This window comes from Chrysemys picta, chromosome 4 (assembly GCF_011386835.1).
Source record: "Chrysemys picta bellii isolate R12L10 chromosome 4, ASM1138683v2, whole genome shotgun sequence".
NCBI classification, from domain to species: domain Eukaryota; kingdom Metazoa; phylum Chordata; order Testudines; family Emydidae; genus Chrysemys; species Chrysemys picta.
The window spans coordinates 5,168,597-5,184,148 of NC_088794.1; the positions used below are offsets into that span (position 1 = coordinate 5,168,597).

At 44.5% G+C, this 15,552-nt stretch overlaps 1 protein-coding gene across 1 annotated transcript; it reads right to left on the reverse strand.

The window, feature by feature from the left end:
- Positions 1–1,307: 1,307 nt before the first annotated feature.
- LOC135982791 (olfactory receptor-like protein COR4) lies at positions 1,308–2,306 on the reverse strand. The gene has a single exon (XM_065590985.1). The coding sequence runs from the start codon at positions 2,304–2,306 to the stop codon at positions 1,308–1,310; it is 999 nt and encodes a 332-aa protein (XP_065447057.1).
- Positions 2,307–15,552: the final 13,246 nt, after the last annotated feature.

Genomic DNA, 15,552 nt, shown 5'->3' on the forward strand with positions numbered 1-15,552 from the left:
CTTTTGGCTGACTCCCAAAGAGGAGTCCAGTGGGCCTGCGTCTACACTACAAACCAGTAAAGGGTTAGTGCAATTTGTGTGTAGATGGAAGAGGGTTTAACTTGAGCATGAGTTCAAACCGTGGGCTTACCCTGGGCTTACATTTCAGTGTAGATGGACTGTGAGGTGACTGGTGCTTCGGCAATTCGCCGTGCCCTAAAGATTCAGCAATGGCCAATGATTTTGGTAGCCTCTGTTTATGGGTGCCCAACTTCAGTCCCCTCGGTCCTGATTTCCAGAAACTCCACCACTCCAGCTGAAGTGAACGGGAGCTGTAAGTACTCAAGGAGTACTTAGGAAAATAAGGTCCAAGATCTTTTACGTTGAGATCCCAATAACCGTGGCATTCACAATCAACGACGATCCTTGAAAATGTCTCTGTATATGTTTGGTCACCTAAACTACCTGGTCTTTAATTGTGTGACTCCTAAACTCATAAAGAGTTGGTGTGAGTCCTCACCAGAACTATCAGACCCCACTGAGCATTCACGACATTCTCCCTTCCAACAAACACAGGTTTGAATATCATTTCACGCACACAAATGTCTCCCAAAAAACAGAGGAGTTGGGCTGTGGATCTAATTGAAGTAAAATCACAAAATGGAATTGAACAAATATCTGTCAATGTTTTTGGACATTAAAACCCGTCCTGGTCATTGCTCATGAATCCATTGTTGCAGGGTGAACTTTTCCCTTTTATGCAGTAATTCTAAACAATATTTAAATCAGCCTCTTACATCTTACACTGAAAAATCAATTTCAAAGTATTTTATTATAGGCACAGGGGAGCAAACCATCATTTAATAACCGACATGGCTTTTTTATGCACATAAGGCCTCTAGTCAGGAACGCATCTCTCTTCAAAGCAGCACCTAAATACCTGTTTAACTTTAAACATGTGCTTAAGCCCCACTGAAGTCAAAGGGAGACAAACCTAAACATGTGCTTAAGGACTTTCTGAATCAGAGCCCATGGGCAGGTCTACGCTACGGGGACAGGTCGATCTAAGCTACACAATTTGAGTTACGTTAGTAGCGTAACTCAAGTTGACATGGCTTAGATCTACTTACCACAGGGTTCACACTGCGCTGGGTCGACAGAAGAAACTCTTCCATAGACTCCCCTTACTCATCTCATTCTGGTGGAGTACCGGAGTCAAAGCCAGAGTGACAGTCTGTCGATCCAGTGCGTCTTCATTAGACCTGCTAAATTGTCCCCTGGTGGATTTATCGCTTCAGCATTGCTCCACCCTGTAGTGCAGACAAGCCCTATGTGTGCAGAGAAGCCATTGAAGGATTGGGTTGTCCTATTATTGCACCCTTTGGGGGAAAATGGGCCCTCAATTTTGTCTCTATTGATCTCCTCAGGGCGTCCTTCACATCCTTGTTCCTCAGACTGTAGATGAGGGGGTTCAGCATGGGGATCACCACCGTGTAGAACATGGAGGCCATTTTGTCTGTGTCCAGCGAGTAGCTGGCGCTGGGTCGGAAATACATGAAGAGAATTGTCCCATGGAACATGGAGACAGCCGTCAGGTGGGAAGTGCAGGTGTAGAAGGCTTTGCGCCTGCCCTCGGTGGAGCGGATCCGCAGCACAGTCACAATAATTAAGATGTATGAGATGAAGATGGTCACAATGCTGATCACCTCAATCAGACTGCCAAAGAGGAAAACGAGTAGCTGATTGATGGAGGTGCCGGAAGAGGAGAGCTTTAGAAGTGGGTTGAGATCACAGAAAAAATGATTCAGGATATTGGAGTCACAATAGGATAATCTTAGCAAACCGCTGGTGTGTATCACAGAGTTCAGGAAGGCCCATAGATATGAACCAGCCACCAGCCGTAGGCAGTGCTTTGGGGACATGATGACCATATACAGCAGCGGGTTGCAGATGGCTACATAACGGTCATACGCCATTACTGCCAGCAGAAGGCACTCAGAGATGACAAACAATATGAAGCTAAAATATTGGATGATGCAAGCTGTATAGGAAATAGCTTTCCTCTCGGCTAAGAAGCTCATCAGCATCTTGGGAGTGATGACTGTGGAGTAACAGGCATCCACGAGAGATAAATTCTTGAGAAAGAAGTACATGGGGGTGTGGAGTTGGGGGTCGATCCTGATTAAAACCATCATCCCCAGATTCCACACCAGGGTGATAATATAGATCACTAGGAACAGCACAAAGAGGGGGACCTGCAGCTCCAGACGATCTGTCACTCCTGTGAGAATGAACTCGGTCACTGCCGTACAATTTCCTCCAGCCATTCATTCAGCCTTGGGCGCTAGCTGCGGGATCAACCATAAAGGAAGGCATTCGTTCTTATGCAAATGGTGTATGCTAATATAAAGAACTGTGGTCATATGCGTAAAGACCCTTTGAGTCATGGAATGGAACCTGGAACAACTGATGGGAAAACCCATCACTCCTTCACTTCTTCTAAGGGAGAAAAAAATCCTTTATCTCTAGGAAAGTGCATTACCCTGCCATTTAGTCTGATTTACACATTTTGACCCATATTCTGTTGATATTTTAATTTCACTTATTAGTGTAGCCTCACAGACTCAGTGGAATGCCTCACATAAATAAAATTAAGGAATATGTTCAATTTTGTGGGACTGGTACCTTAGACAGTAGTAGAATCTGTGGATCTCCATTATACCTGGGAACAATAACATGGTTAGGAGGAACGCATAGTTTGTATCGCACTATGGTTATTGGTTGACAGTTTCCCCCACCGAAATATGCCTCCATGTTTTTAAATCATCGGCTACCAACTAGAACACATTATGCACATACTTTCATTGAGAAAATATTTCAAAAATGGAGCTTCTAAATGTATCCCTTCTGGACACTACAGCCATGCTGACTAAATCCTGTAGCTTCTTGTTCTTTGGCTGCTGAAAAATTACCTTACGTACACTTCTAATGATCAGAGAAAAAGTGTGTAGCCAGGGGTGAATATTTCTGAGAAAATGAACAACAGTGAATATATTTTTAGAAACATATATTTATAATGATAAGAAAAAATATTCTATGTATAGATTTATCTTTTAACCTGTCTTTATAGAGATAAGAAACTGCCTGTAAACCTATTTAATCATATATCAATATCCTCAATGCACCTCTTTCCTCACCCCATGTCACAATAGTGATTGCCAAATCATATAATTGTTAATTGTACTTAGCTCATGTCGCACATTCCAGTTTGTGAAATTATGGGGATGGCTTGGTTCTCATTCATAACACCCTGGCAATGTAAAAGGTAGTGAACGTCTAGTGTGATCATCAGGTATGTTTTTTGTGGCCAAAGATCAAGAAAAAGTGTGTGTGTGTGTGTGTGTGTACATATTCATGCACATGCCGTACATACACACACATGTCTTTCATTTCTTTACACACTCTTTGGTTTTGGCCAAATAGCATGTCAGTCAGTCGGCATTCAGACAAATATTACAAATAAGTGGGTTTTAGCCCACGAAAGCTTATGCTCAAATAAATTTGTTAATCTCTAAGGTGCCACAAGTACTCCTGTTCTTTTTGCGGATACAGACTAACAAGGATGCTTCTCTGAAACAAATAAAATGATTATTCAACTTCAAAGGCAGCTTGCTTAACGTGCACTTCTACAGAAGATAGAAAGGAAGAAGGACTTGACTTCTTTCATCAAATGCATCCAAGCAAAGAACAATAGGTCATTTAGGGCTTGATCCTGCATGGATCTGAGCATTCTTCCCTCAGTCCAGCAGAACATTTAAGCAGGTGCATATCTTTTCATAGAATCATAGAAAAGTAGGGCTTGAAGAGGTCATCTAGTCCATCCCCCAGTGCTTCTAAACCTTTTATTGTTTTTATTGCTCTCCCCTGGGCTGTCTCCAATCTATCTCCATCTTTCCTGAAGTGGAGCACCCAGAATTTTAAGCATGTTGATTTCAAAGGGGCTTCTTACATTCTTAAAGTTGCTTAAAGTTAAGCATGTGCTTATATGTTTCTTTGGATTGGGGCTAACGTGCTCAGTGCCTTGCTGGTCTGAACTGTTCTTCTGGATGAGCTGAGAAGTTGGGAAATGTCTGTAGATCCTAGGAGTGCTGTTAAGCAGAACCACAAAGAAACTGGAGGGATTTGACAGTTTTATATGGCATGGTGTGTGGATGCGGATGCTTAAGGAATACTAAACATTATGCTTCAGGGCTTAAACCAATCTCTTCTCTAACTATGAGAGATCAGGGCGAGATGGGGGAAAGGGCTGATTATTCCACATCTGCCTATTGAAGGTTATTAAACCTTCTTTTGAAACATCTGGTACTAGTCACTATCAGAGACAAGACACTAGATGGAGCTCAGGTCTGATTCAATCTGGTAATTTCTGTGTGTTTATTCAGTGTTTCATAAAAAGACCGGTGAATCCAAATGCTTCTGCAGACCAAATTCCTTCTAAAGAGACAATCAGAACCAGAGATCAGATAGTTACATTCTAGCAAATTTCTATTAAGCTATTTCCTACCCCCACTTTTAAAGGAAGTACAGGATTGATGACCATAAATATTTTTTAATGCTAAAGGAGCTCTCCTGCCTGTTCACAGATCTCAGTTCCTAAAACACATTATCTATCTATCTATCTATCTATCTATCTATCTATCTATCTATCTATCTATCTATCTATGTGCAAGCGAAAAGTGCTCTCAAAAGAGGCTGTAGAATTCCCCTCTATTTAAGTCAAGGAAAGATGGAGTTAAAAACATCAGAGAAAAGACTAATGTAAACACATTCTACATAATGCTCAGTAGAGCATCTGAGCTGACCATGTCACTGAAAGCCCATCCGATTCACAGAAAATGATTTACTTTCATTGGACTGAGCCTTTGTAGACATTGTCTCTGCTCAGCAAAGCAGTGATGTTCTACAAAGTGTTAATGAACATGCATTCCAATACGCCGTGCTCGCCACAACCAAACCTCCACACGGCACTCAGAGAAAGAGCTGAGCCTTACGCTGTGCCTTGAAAACTCAGAGTTTGGACATGTGTGCCCAGGGAAATGACCTCCAGGTGTAGGAGACCCCCAGTGAGAATGCTCGACCATCACTCCCCACATATTTAATCTCAGCCTCATTGAAGTCTATGGCAAAATTCCCATTAGCTTCAATGGTCCCGGATGTCCTCCTAGGTGTAATATCCCCTGCAATTCAGTGGACACCTGCATTTGGCAGTAGCTGTGCTTGGGCTGAGTGGCTCATTGTAGAGAACATTGCAATAATCCACTCCAGAAGTCACCCAAGGTATGGACTGTAAGAGAGAATTCATGTGAAAGACTCAGAACAATCTCCTTTCTGTTCCCACGTGGCTGCATTATAGATTCAAATAATCAACAAGTTGACTTCTGCAAATTTCTGCCTTGGGCAAGGTGTTCTGAAAAGAGCTATTTCCTGATGTAACTATCAAAAGGAGATTTCAGTTTTATTGTACTGGAAATAGTGTTCACTCCGACCTTCGGAGAGATGTCATCTCTCTTGATTTCAAAGTATAGGATGGAAGTGCGTTTATGTTTGGCATAGCATCATTTGGGAGAGGATCCCTGTAGCACCTCTGAGCTCTGATCATCAAGACAAGTAAGGGCAGACTCATTAAAATACACCGTATTTCTCTAGGGGACAGGGGATAATCACATGCAGATGCATTATCTTGAAAAGTTTTGCAAAGGTTTTTGCCACTGGGGGGATATGGGCTCTGTGCCTGATGTAGAACACATCCCTTGTCTCCCCGACCCAGCACCTGCTCTAGGAGGCAGGTTGGAGCAATCCAGGGGAAGGACAGGATGTGGTTACACTGTGCTGGTGGAATGGCCAGGGGTAGGTTTAACATCATTCTCATCACTGATTCCCAAGGGGCTGTAACAGTGCGGCGGAGAGCGTGACTTGGTCCCTGGCATGCAGCATCTGCTCCAGGAATGGTACCTGCCATGTTCCATCCTGTTTGCCAGCCCAGGGTGCTACTTGCAATGTATAATGCTGGTTTTCCAATTTACTTGAACTCAGAGAGCATGACCTTTGCTAACCTGAGAATGCAAAACTTTGTAAACTTTTAATCCTTTTTAAAACCTTGACTTTGTATTTCCTAATTATGTTATGGTTTAGTTTATTGATGAAAGCAAACTTAAGTAACGTTAAATGAAGGGTTTTTTGTTTGTTGATTTCCTTTGTTTTTTTAAATAGAAAGAAAATATTTTATATATGTGTTATTTAAACAATGAAGCTCTTACTCATGTGTTGTTTTCAGTATATAGTTTATTGCCATTGTTATCTTTGTGAAAATCTCTGTTTCACCACTCAGTGCCGTGTTGATCAGAGTATGGAAAGTAATTAAATTAAACTGTATTAAAACAAAACTTATTTTATGCAACTTCTGTTTCAGTGAAAGTTCTCAGCTAGAACCCTGAATGTGTAAGAAGCAGATAAACAATATCCAAGAAAAAGAGCTGGAATTTTTCCTCTTGTTTTCACCTGGCCCTTACTATGGAAAGTAGCAAACAACTGCCCTTTGGAAAAAAACACTGGACCCTATCACAGGACAAACCCAAATGAGCACAGCAGGAGGCTGTCCTGCCTGTCCAAATGTGGCCCTGTTTCATTACAAACTTCCTTCCTGTGATGATGTTCTGGGGGCAATCAGTTGTCAAAGGTAACTGTTGCCATGGTAGCCAGGGTGCCAGTCATTCTCCCCAAGTATGAAAATGAACTGGAGGGAGGGAGTGCTGAGTGGTGGATTATCTCTGATGTCACAATGCTACTGCTCAGGCAGCACCAGTGGGCAGCAAATGTGTAGTGCGTATGTGGGGGGGGGAGGGGGGAGGAGAACGGGGGGGGGGGGGGGGGACAGGCTTTCCCAGTGCTCCTCTTTTGCAAATTTCCTAAAGAAGCCAACAACATAACTACACAGAATACACAGTAATGATGATTCCACACACATTATTGTTCTGGCTCCTAAGAAACAAATTAGCAAAACATTGCGAACTTCCAGCAAGAGAATTTTATGTTTTCTCTAACTTCTCTGCTTGTGTGCCACAAAACATAAAAGACACAATCTCATAAAAAATGAAATAAAATTCTGAAGTCAAATGCCCTTTTGAAACAGAAAACAATGGAACCATTTCATTCAGGTAAGTTTACTCTTACTGAAGCACTTCACTTTTCCTTTCCCCTTCACAGGGAGGAGCCTAAATTAGGTTTCCCTAAATCCATGATTGGAATAGCGAAGCGAAGCCTCACTAAAAGCCAAGCAGCTCGGAAAGAATGGGATGAGCACAATACAGTAGAACCCTGTTTATCCGACCCTCCATTATCCGGTTCTCCATATTAACCCAACAACCAGCACACACAGGTCCAGAAATGAGCAGTATCTGTTATGGTCACTAGATGGCGCTGCAGCCTCGCACTTTCCCATTCATCCGATTATCTGAAGTTTTAGTTAACCAGTCTGGCCCTGGTCCCAATTCAAGGGGATAAACGGGGTCCTGCTGTCCTTGTGAGTGATCATTTGATGCAGGTGATCTGCTGCAGTTGTTACTCCTCGTGGAAAAGTACAAATTGCAAAACTGATGGGAGGGGCCTTCCGAGGTGGTAGGGAGGGGTCACGCTGTTACCTGCAAAGTACACAGGCCTCGCAGCAGGGATGCACCTCGGGCTGTTAAAAGTGCATCACAATAGTGAAGCTGTTGTCAAGATGCTATTCTGTGCAGAGGATTGTAAGACAGCCCCTTACGGATCTGATGCCTGAATACCACTCGAGAGCATTGAGGTGTGTGAAGAGGTCACTGTAACTGAAAAGACAGAGGTTATGACTGTGCTGCAAAGTCACTGCCAGGTATTATCTAGCAGGCCAGGCCTGACTCACAAAAGTTGCCTAAGATTAACACTGTGGGATCACAACCTGCACCCAGCAAAGCACCCCACAGAACTGGTACATTGCAGCAGCAGGTTCAGAAGGAGCTGGCAAGCCTGCTGGACATGGGAATAATTGAAGAATCAAACAATCCCTGGGATGAGGAGGTCGTTTTGCTGATGTTTACAGGGAGCTCCTCCCGAGTTTGGGGGGCAGAATGGGAGAAAGCACAAAGGGGCTTGTTTGAAGCTTTAACCAGTGAGTGATGGAGGCGAGCTTCATGGGCCATGTAACTGCGAACATTTGGTGGCCTTAGACCAGGGATGGGCAAACTTTTTGACTCACGGGCCACATCAGGGTATAGAAATTGTATGGAGGGCCATGAATGCTCACAGAATTGGGGTTGGGGTGTGGGAGAGAGTGAGGGCTTCAGCTGGGGGTGCAGGCTCTGGGGTGGGGCTGGGGTTGAGGGGTTTGGGTGAGGGTGCTGTCAAGGGCCCTCAGCAAAGAGCCTGTCATGATACATGCCATTTAGCTGAGCCCTGGCGGGATCCTTATCAGGCAGGATAACAAGGGTGATGCTGCAGCTGGGAACAGTGAAGATCCTGCCAATGTCCCTGCAGGCCAGGATGTGACCTCAGATTATATCAGGAGGACCAGTTTGGAGAAGATATCAGTGAAAACTGTGGAGAGGGGGATGTGCCTGGCCAGAGACTGGAAATCCAGGTGGTTACTGCAACTCTCTAACCCCTCCCTCCCATTGTTTTCTAGATAAATTGTACTTTCAACACTGAGGATTTTGGAGGTTATGGCCAAATCATTTACTGTCCTGGCTATTATGCCCCGTGCATTGCTGGGTGTGTGTCTGTGGGGTAGTGCAGACGCCACGACATTTGCATGGCCTCCTCTGCCTTCCCCTCCCCTCCACCAGCCTCTGCTGGGCACAATCCCAAGTGGATGCAGAGCACTGGGGGGAAGGTTTCTAAAAAGCCAACGTTGCTGTTTATCCAAGAGGTCAGAGTATGGGCTGCATGGCTTGTGCTGAAGCCCACGGTCTGTAGCAAGTTCACCAATAGAAATCAGTGCCCCTCTGTCCGTTTCACGGCAGGCAGGCAGGTGGGGGTGGAGGGGTTCAAACACCGCTTGGATCAATGCTCTCCATCCTAGCTCAGGCTTTGGTTGGTTTCCTTCATCCCCCCCCAGTCCTGGTAGCTTATTCTGGGAAGTTTCTCAGGCAGCATGAATTCTCAATGGCCTTTCAGGAGAACCGGGAGTGCAAACCTGCTAGGACTTCCATAATAGCCAGGTCCCTACCAAATTCAGGGCTCAGTTTGACTAATTTAAAAACCCTCTGGCCTTGAAATTGACCAATGTTTCCATCTGAAATGTCATGGTATTGTAACCATGGGGGTCCCGACCAAAATAGGAGAATAGGGGAGTTCAGCGGTTGTTGTAGGGGTCACAGCATGGCCACCCTCACGTGTGTGGTGCCTTCAGACCTGGGCTCCAAGGGCAGCAGCCAGCAACCTTTCTGAAGCTAGAGGAGGTTCCCAGATGTGCAGGAGGGTTCCTGCTGTTGGGAGCACCTCAGCTCCTACCTACTACTTGGGAGCACCTCGGCTCCTACCATTTTCGGGACATCTAGAAAAATAGACACCTGAGCCCCAGAAGGAATGGCAAGGGAAGCCCCGAGCCTCAGCTGCAGATGCCTGGCAGAAGACCCGAGCCCGGACACCCAGAGTGCCAGCAGGAGTGGGGAGGGGCATGAAAGTCCTGAGCCAAGTTCCCCAGCACTGGCTGCAGCCACAGGGGGCCAGAAGCTCTGAATCCGGGCACCCAGAGACGTGACTGGAGCAGAAGCTGCCAAGGCCAAAGCCCTGAGCCCAACGCTGGGCTGATGCAGTGCACTCACTTCTGCACTGCTTCTGGAGGTGCATCTGATATCCCCACGCAGAGGAAGTCCTGTCACCAGCCCGGCAGACAAACAGCAAGGAGGCCCCTACTGGGGTGCTCCTGGCTCGGGGGCTCCCAGCAGGACGGGGAGATCGGATATCATGGGGCAGGGCTAATTCGATCTAGCCAAGAAAGGCACAACAAGAATTGGGCTTAATATGGTGCAAAATGTGTGACATTTCATAGCCCTGGAAATAGAGACCACATTAGGAGATGGAATTGTATCACAATCTGGGCCTCTATGAAAAACTCAGTGTGGGGTGAGGAACAGACTCTGCTGTTTTACCAGGTGGCCTGGTTGCTCCCCAGAATCAATAATGAGCAAGTGGGGAGATCCGGGGTGCAGCTCAAACATCCAACCAGGCTGGCCAGGGGCAGGCATCAGGCCTGCGAGGGAAAGGTGAGTGTGGCAGTGACTTCACAAAGGCCTTTGGCAGGAACTCAGCCTATTGGGCAAAGGTGATGAGGCGTCTGTGACCTCACAGAGCTCCCTTGACAACAGCCAGGCAGGACAGGGATGCAAGGCAGGGGGAACCTCAGAGACCCCCTGTAGCCTTGCTGCAGCAAGTCTCCATCTCGTGGTTCTCTCAGAGTACCAAGAGACCGTTGTTGTGGAGGACATTCTGTGCGTTTTTTTTTTCATATCGGACTGGATTTTTTTGAAAGAAATCGTCATCTGTGTAGAAGGTAAGAAAAAATATAGGCTCTAAGTACAAGATAGGGGACTCTATCCTAGCAGATTCAAAGGCATCACCACCCTACTAGTGAAAAAGTTTTTCCAAATATCCAAGCCTTCCACACTGCAACTTGAGGTCATTGTTCCTTGTTCTGTCATCTGCCAGCTCTAAGAATTCCATGAGAATCAATCTTTCATTAGGAAAATAATTCAAAAATACAAATACAAAAAACTTTGAGTGAAATCAATCCATCCTGATCTTTAGTGGCTGGGGGTGTGGGCCTCGGAGGCCAGACTGAGACCCTCATTGGCTAGTAACACCCAGGAAGCCAGTAAAAAATTCCAGTTCTCTTAGCCTCCATAATCCAAGGAACACCTGAGGGCTGCGGGAGACAGAGGGGTGCTGAGAATGTCTAACTCATGATTGAAAATACAGAGATGTGCTATTGACTTTGGTTGGGGGACAAGTATCAAATCCGTCGGGATTCTTGTCCCAAACAACAATCATCCATTGTCCTTTAGAGCACAAGGGCCCTAACACGCCTGACATGCTCAAATCTCTCTCCTGCTAGGACTTAGAGAATTTTCTCCATCCCCATGATACAGAGGGAAAAAGAAAAGAAGTGACCTCTCTTTGGTCACACATCAAGGTTATGCCAGAGCTAGAAAGAGAAGCATAAGAAAAAAGTTGTATCAAAATGTTTTGCTTTTAAAACTAACTGATTTCTTAAACCAAGGAAATTTGATGTGTGGTTAGTGAACTGAAATGATACATTCTGGTCTCCACGTGTTTCTAGATTGATGAACCAGTAGATCCATCCCTTCACAGGTAGTTTTTATCCATAGATTGAGGGAGGAAAACAAGTTTGCCTGTTTTGTGAACTCCCAATGGCTTTCTTGAATTTCAACGAACTAGTCGATTGAACTGAACTATTTGAATAAACTGAAATGAAGACAATATTTTCTGCACCTTTCAAGGAAGTTATTGCTGTCCAAAGCTAGGCTAGCATTTCAGCTAACTTTCCTTCCAGGGCCTTAGCTACCACATCAGTGGTGCGACTGTCTGAAAAACTCGGCAGTGAACATATTCCACTTAATGTTCTTTTTTCTCTTCTATTTAAATTATTTAAAAGATTGTCATAAATTTTGCCCTTATCAAAGGTTGTCAATTTCACGTTTAATTCTGACAGCGAGGGAGACAAGCCACTGGAACAAATTAACCAGGGGAGAGGTGAAGTCTCTGTTTCCTGGTGTCCTCACATCACAACTGCCTTTCATTCTGGAAGGGTCCTTTTAGTTAATTACAAGCAATTGGGCTTAATAGGGTGCTGAGAGTCTGAAATTTCATAGCCCGTGATATAGAGGCCAGATTAGGAGATTGAATTGCTTCACAATCTGGGCCTCTATGAAAAACTCAGTGTGGGGTGAGGAACAGACTCTGCTGTTTTACCAGGTGGCCTGGTTGCTCCCCAGAATCAATAATGAGCAAGTGGGGAGATCCGGGGTGAAGCTCAAACATCCAACCAGGCTGGCCAGGGGCAGGCATCAGGCTGCCAGGGAATGGTGAGTGTGGCAGTGACTTCACAAAGGCCTTTGGCAGGAACTCAGCCTATTGGGCAAAGATGATGAGGCGTCTGTGACCTCACAGAGCTCCCTTGACAACAGCCAGGCAGGACAGGGATGCAGGGCAGGGGGAACCTCAGAGACCCCCTGTAGCCTTGCTGCAGCAAGTCTCCATCTCGCGGTTCTCTCAGAGGACCAAGAGACCGTTGTTGTGGAGGACATTCTGAGGAATTTTTTTTCATATCGGTGTGGATTTTTTTGAAAGAAATCGTCATCTGTGTAGAAGGTAAGAAAAAATATAGGCTCTAAGGACAAGATAGGGGACTCTGTCCTAGCAGATTCTCAAGTAGAGGTATAGAGGTTCGATATGTCTGTACTGGGCACTGGTGCAACCACTCCTGGAATATTGTGTCCATTTCTGGTGTCCACAATTTGAGACAGATGCTGATAAATCAGAGAGGGTTCACAGAAGAGCCACAAGAATGATGAAAGGATTAGAAAACCTGCCCTGTGGTGACAGACTACAGGAGCTCAATCTAAGAGAAGGTTAAGCGGTGAGCCTATGGGAACAAATATTTACTAATGGGCTCTTCACTTTACCAGATAAAGGTTATGAGCAGACAATGGCTGGAAGTTGAAGCTAGACCAATACACACTGGAAAAAAGGCGAGCATTTTAAACATCAGAGTTTGGAGCAATTCACTGAGGCTTGTGCTGGATTTTCCACAACTTGCCTGTTTTAAAATCAAGATTGGGTGTTTTACTAAAAAATCTGCTCTAATTCCTATGGGAATTATTTTGAGGGACGTTCTATGGCCGAAGCAAAACAGAAAGTCAGACTGCAGTGGTTTCTTCTGGGCTTGGAATTTATGAATCTGTGACTCCCTGGGGGTGTTTGGAATTTGATCATTTTGCTTCCCTCTTCCTCCTTCCCTCTTGTCCCTTACATTGGTATTGTAAGCTGAAGGGCATTGTGACTTTAGAGCAGTGGTTCCCAAACTGAGGTTCGTGAACCCCTGGGGGTTCGCGAAATGTTACAGGGGGTTCTCGGGGAAAAATTCCCTAATGGCGGACAGAGCTGCCCCTAGGGACCCCAGGCACCATGGGGCCAGCAGCCCAGAGCCCCTGGACTTCCAAGAGGTAAGCAGATCAAAGCAAGCATATCTATCACACTGAAGAGATTTAAATTTCAAGACTCCTTATAAGAAATGGAAAGGGAGGTAGATATTTTTGGCTGTTTTTAAAATGAAATAGGCAGCTAGGATTGTTTTGACAATTATTATGAAGAACAAGTTTAAACTTTGTTGTAATGTGCGTTGTTTGCCTGGACTGCTCAAGACCTGAATGCTTGTGTAGGAGGAACTCTTTAAGTTGGCTTCTTAAATACCTTTATGCTTGTTTCACATCTGATACTCCTTGATGAAACATAGGAGCCTTGTCTTATAACAGGCTTATTCCAAGTGATACAAGCTACGAAAGTGAGATCTTGGAAGAGTGTTGCCGTTTTCATAATGTAATAAGAATACTGTAATGATAAATAATAATTAATAATGAATAGTGTGTAATAAGCATGTCATAAAAACAAATTGTATATTTCCAAGATCACTTCTTTTCTAATTTATACTCAGGTAAAGTTGAAAATCCCTGGAAATATTCATTTTTGGGAGGGGGTTCATGAGACTTGACATTTTAGTGAAAGGGGTCCACAGGCTGTTAAAGTTTGGGAACCACTGCTTTAGAGTGAATTCAGACAGTCAGAGCTAACTCTCCACAGGTGATTTGCATAAGTCAGTAAATGAGCCTGCAGGTTTCCGTGGGAGCGATGCCCAAGGCAGACCGCAGGCTTCGGGTGATGCTCAGGGTTAGTGGAGTCAGTGAGTGACAGGGGGGCTGAGTTACCTCTGGGGTCACAGTGTTACTGCTCGGGTTCCTCTGCCTGCTGCACCGCCTGGGCAGTGACGGTCAAGGGGAAGGTTTTGTAGATTTGAAACGTATAAACCAGGAAGCGCAGAAGAGGAATGGCTTAGACAATTTGGCAGTAAAATGGAGGTTTTGTGGCAATATCCTGTGCAATTAATACTGGTTCAGGGATGGAGACATCATTCCTGCCCCCCTACCACCTCTTAGCTGGGCCTACATAAAAGGGACTAACTAGAGTTTTGGACACTTGTTTGTTTAAGACTGAGCAAATAAGGTGCAACAAATTACTGATATGATGAATTCTGCTGCCTCCTCTCCTTTAAGAGAATATGAGCAGTTTATGATTCTCTCAAATGAAGTAGTTCTTCTAAAATCAAGGGGAATACCAATCAATGGCTTTTTCAGAACCAAAACCCCCCCAAAGAGATTTTTTTTTTAATTTAAACTGGATTTTTTAAATTTAAATTTAAAAAGGTTTTTTTCTTAAACAAACCTATCAAGTATAAAATTTGAAACTATGACAAGCTATGTTAAGGCCTATAGTTGCTCTAGCCTAGGAAAGTCATTGAAATAAATACATCGATGAAGAAGTCCATGTTTGCTGCCAAGTTTCAGAGGAAGTCAAAGCACTGAACTGTTGGAAGTCATGGCCTAAGCACCTGGGGGTGCAGAAGTTGTTGAAATACTCAGCCAGATTTCGGTAGCAATCGCCTCTTCTGCAGGTGCAAAAAGACTATTTTCTTCATTTCAGTTGATGCAGCTACTTCATTCCAATTTAAGAAACCGATTGGGAGTTGAAAAAGAATGAAGGCTTCTTTTCCTCTTGTAATATATGAATAAACGCTAGAGAGGAGGAGATGTGAGCTACTACCTCTAAAATCTGGAAGGAGGTTTATGACCAGGAACAATCAGCTCAATGCACGAACTAGAGATACTTCTTTACCTCAGTGTGTTTGAAATGAAAAAAAATGTTTCAGTTAACCTTTTTGTTCTTATGTATCCTGCAAAACCAGCATGTTTTAATGGTTATCTATTCATAGAATCCTAGAAGACTAGGGCTGCAACAGACCTCAGGAGGTCTCTAGTCCAACCCCCCGGCTCAAAGCAGGACCAACCCCAACTTAATCATCCCAGCCAGGGCTTTGTCAAGCTGACCTTTAAAAACTTGTAAGGATGGAGATTCTACCACCTCCCTAGGTAACCCATTCCTGTGCTTCACCACCCTCCTAGTGAAAAAGTTTTTCCTAATATCCAACCTAGACCTCCTCCACTGCAACTTGAGACCATTGCTCCTTGTTCTGTCATCGGCCACCACTTAGAATTTCATGAGAATCAATCTTTCATTAGGAAAATCACTCAAAAATACAAATACAAATCATTTGGAATGAAATCAATCCACCTTGATCTTTAGTGTCTGGGGGTGTGGGCCTCTGAGGCTAGACTGAGACCCTCATTGGCTAGAACCAGCCAGGGAGCCAGTAACAAATTCCAGTCCTGTTAGCATCCAAGCCTCCATAATCCAAGG

Bases quoted from the DNA above. Each gene is read 5' to 3' on its own strand.
- LOC135982791 (XM_065590985.1), bottom strand. From the start codon at position 2,306: ATGGCTGGAGGAAATTGTACGGCAGTGACCGAGTTCATTCTCACAGGA.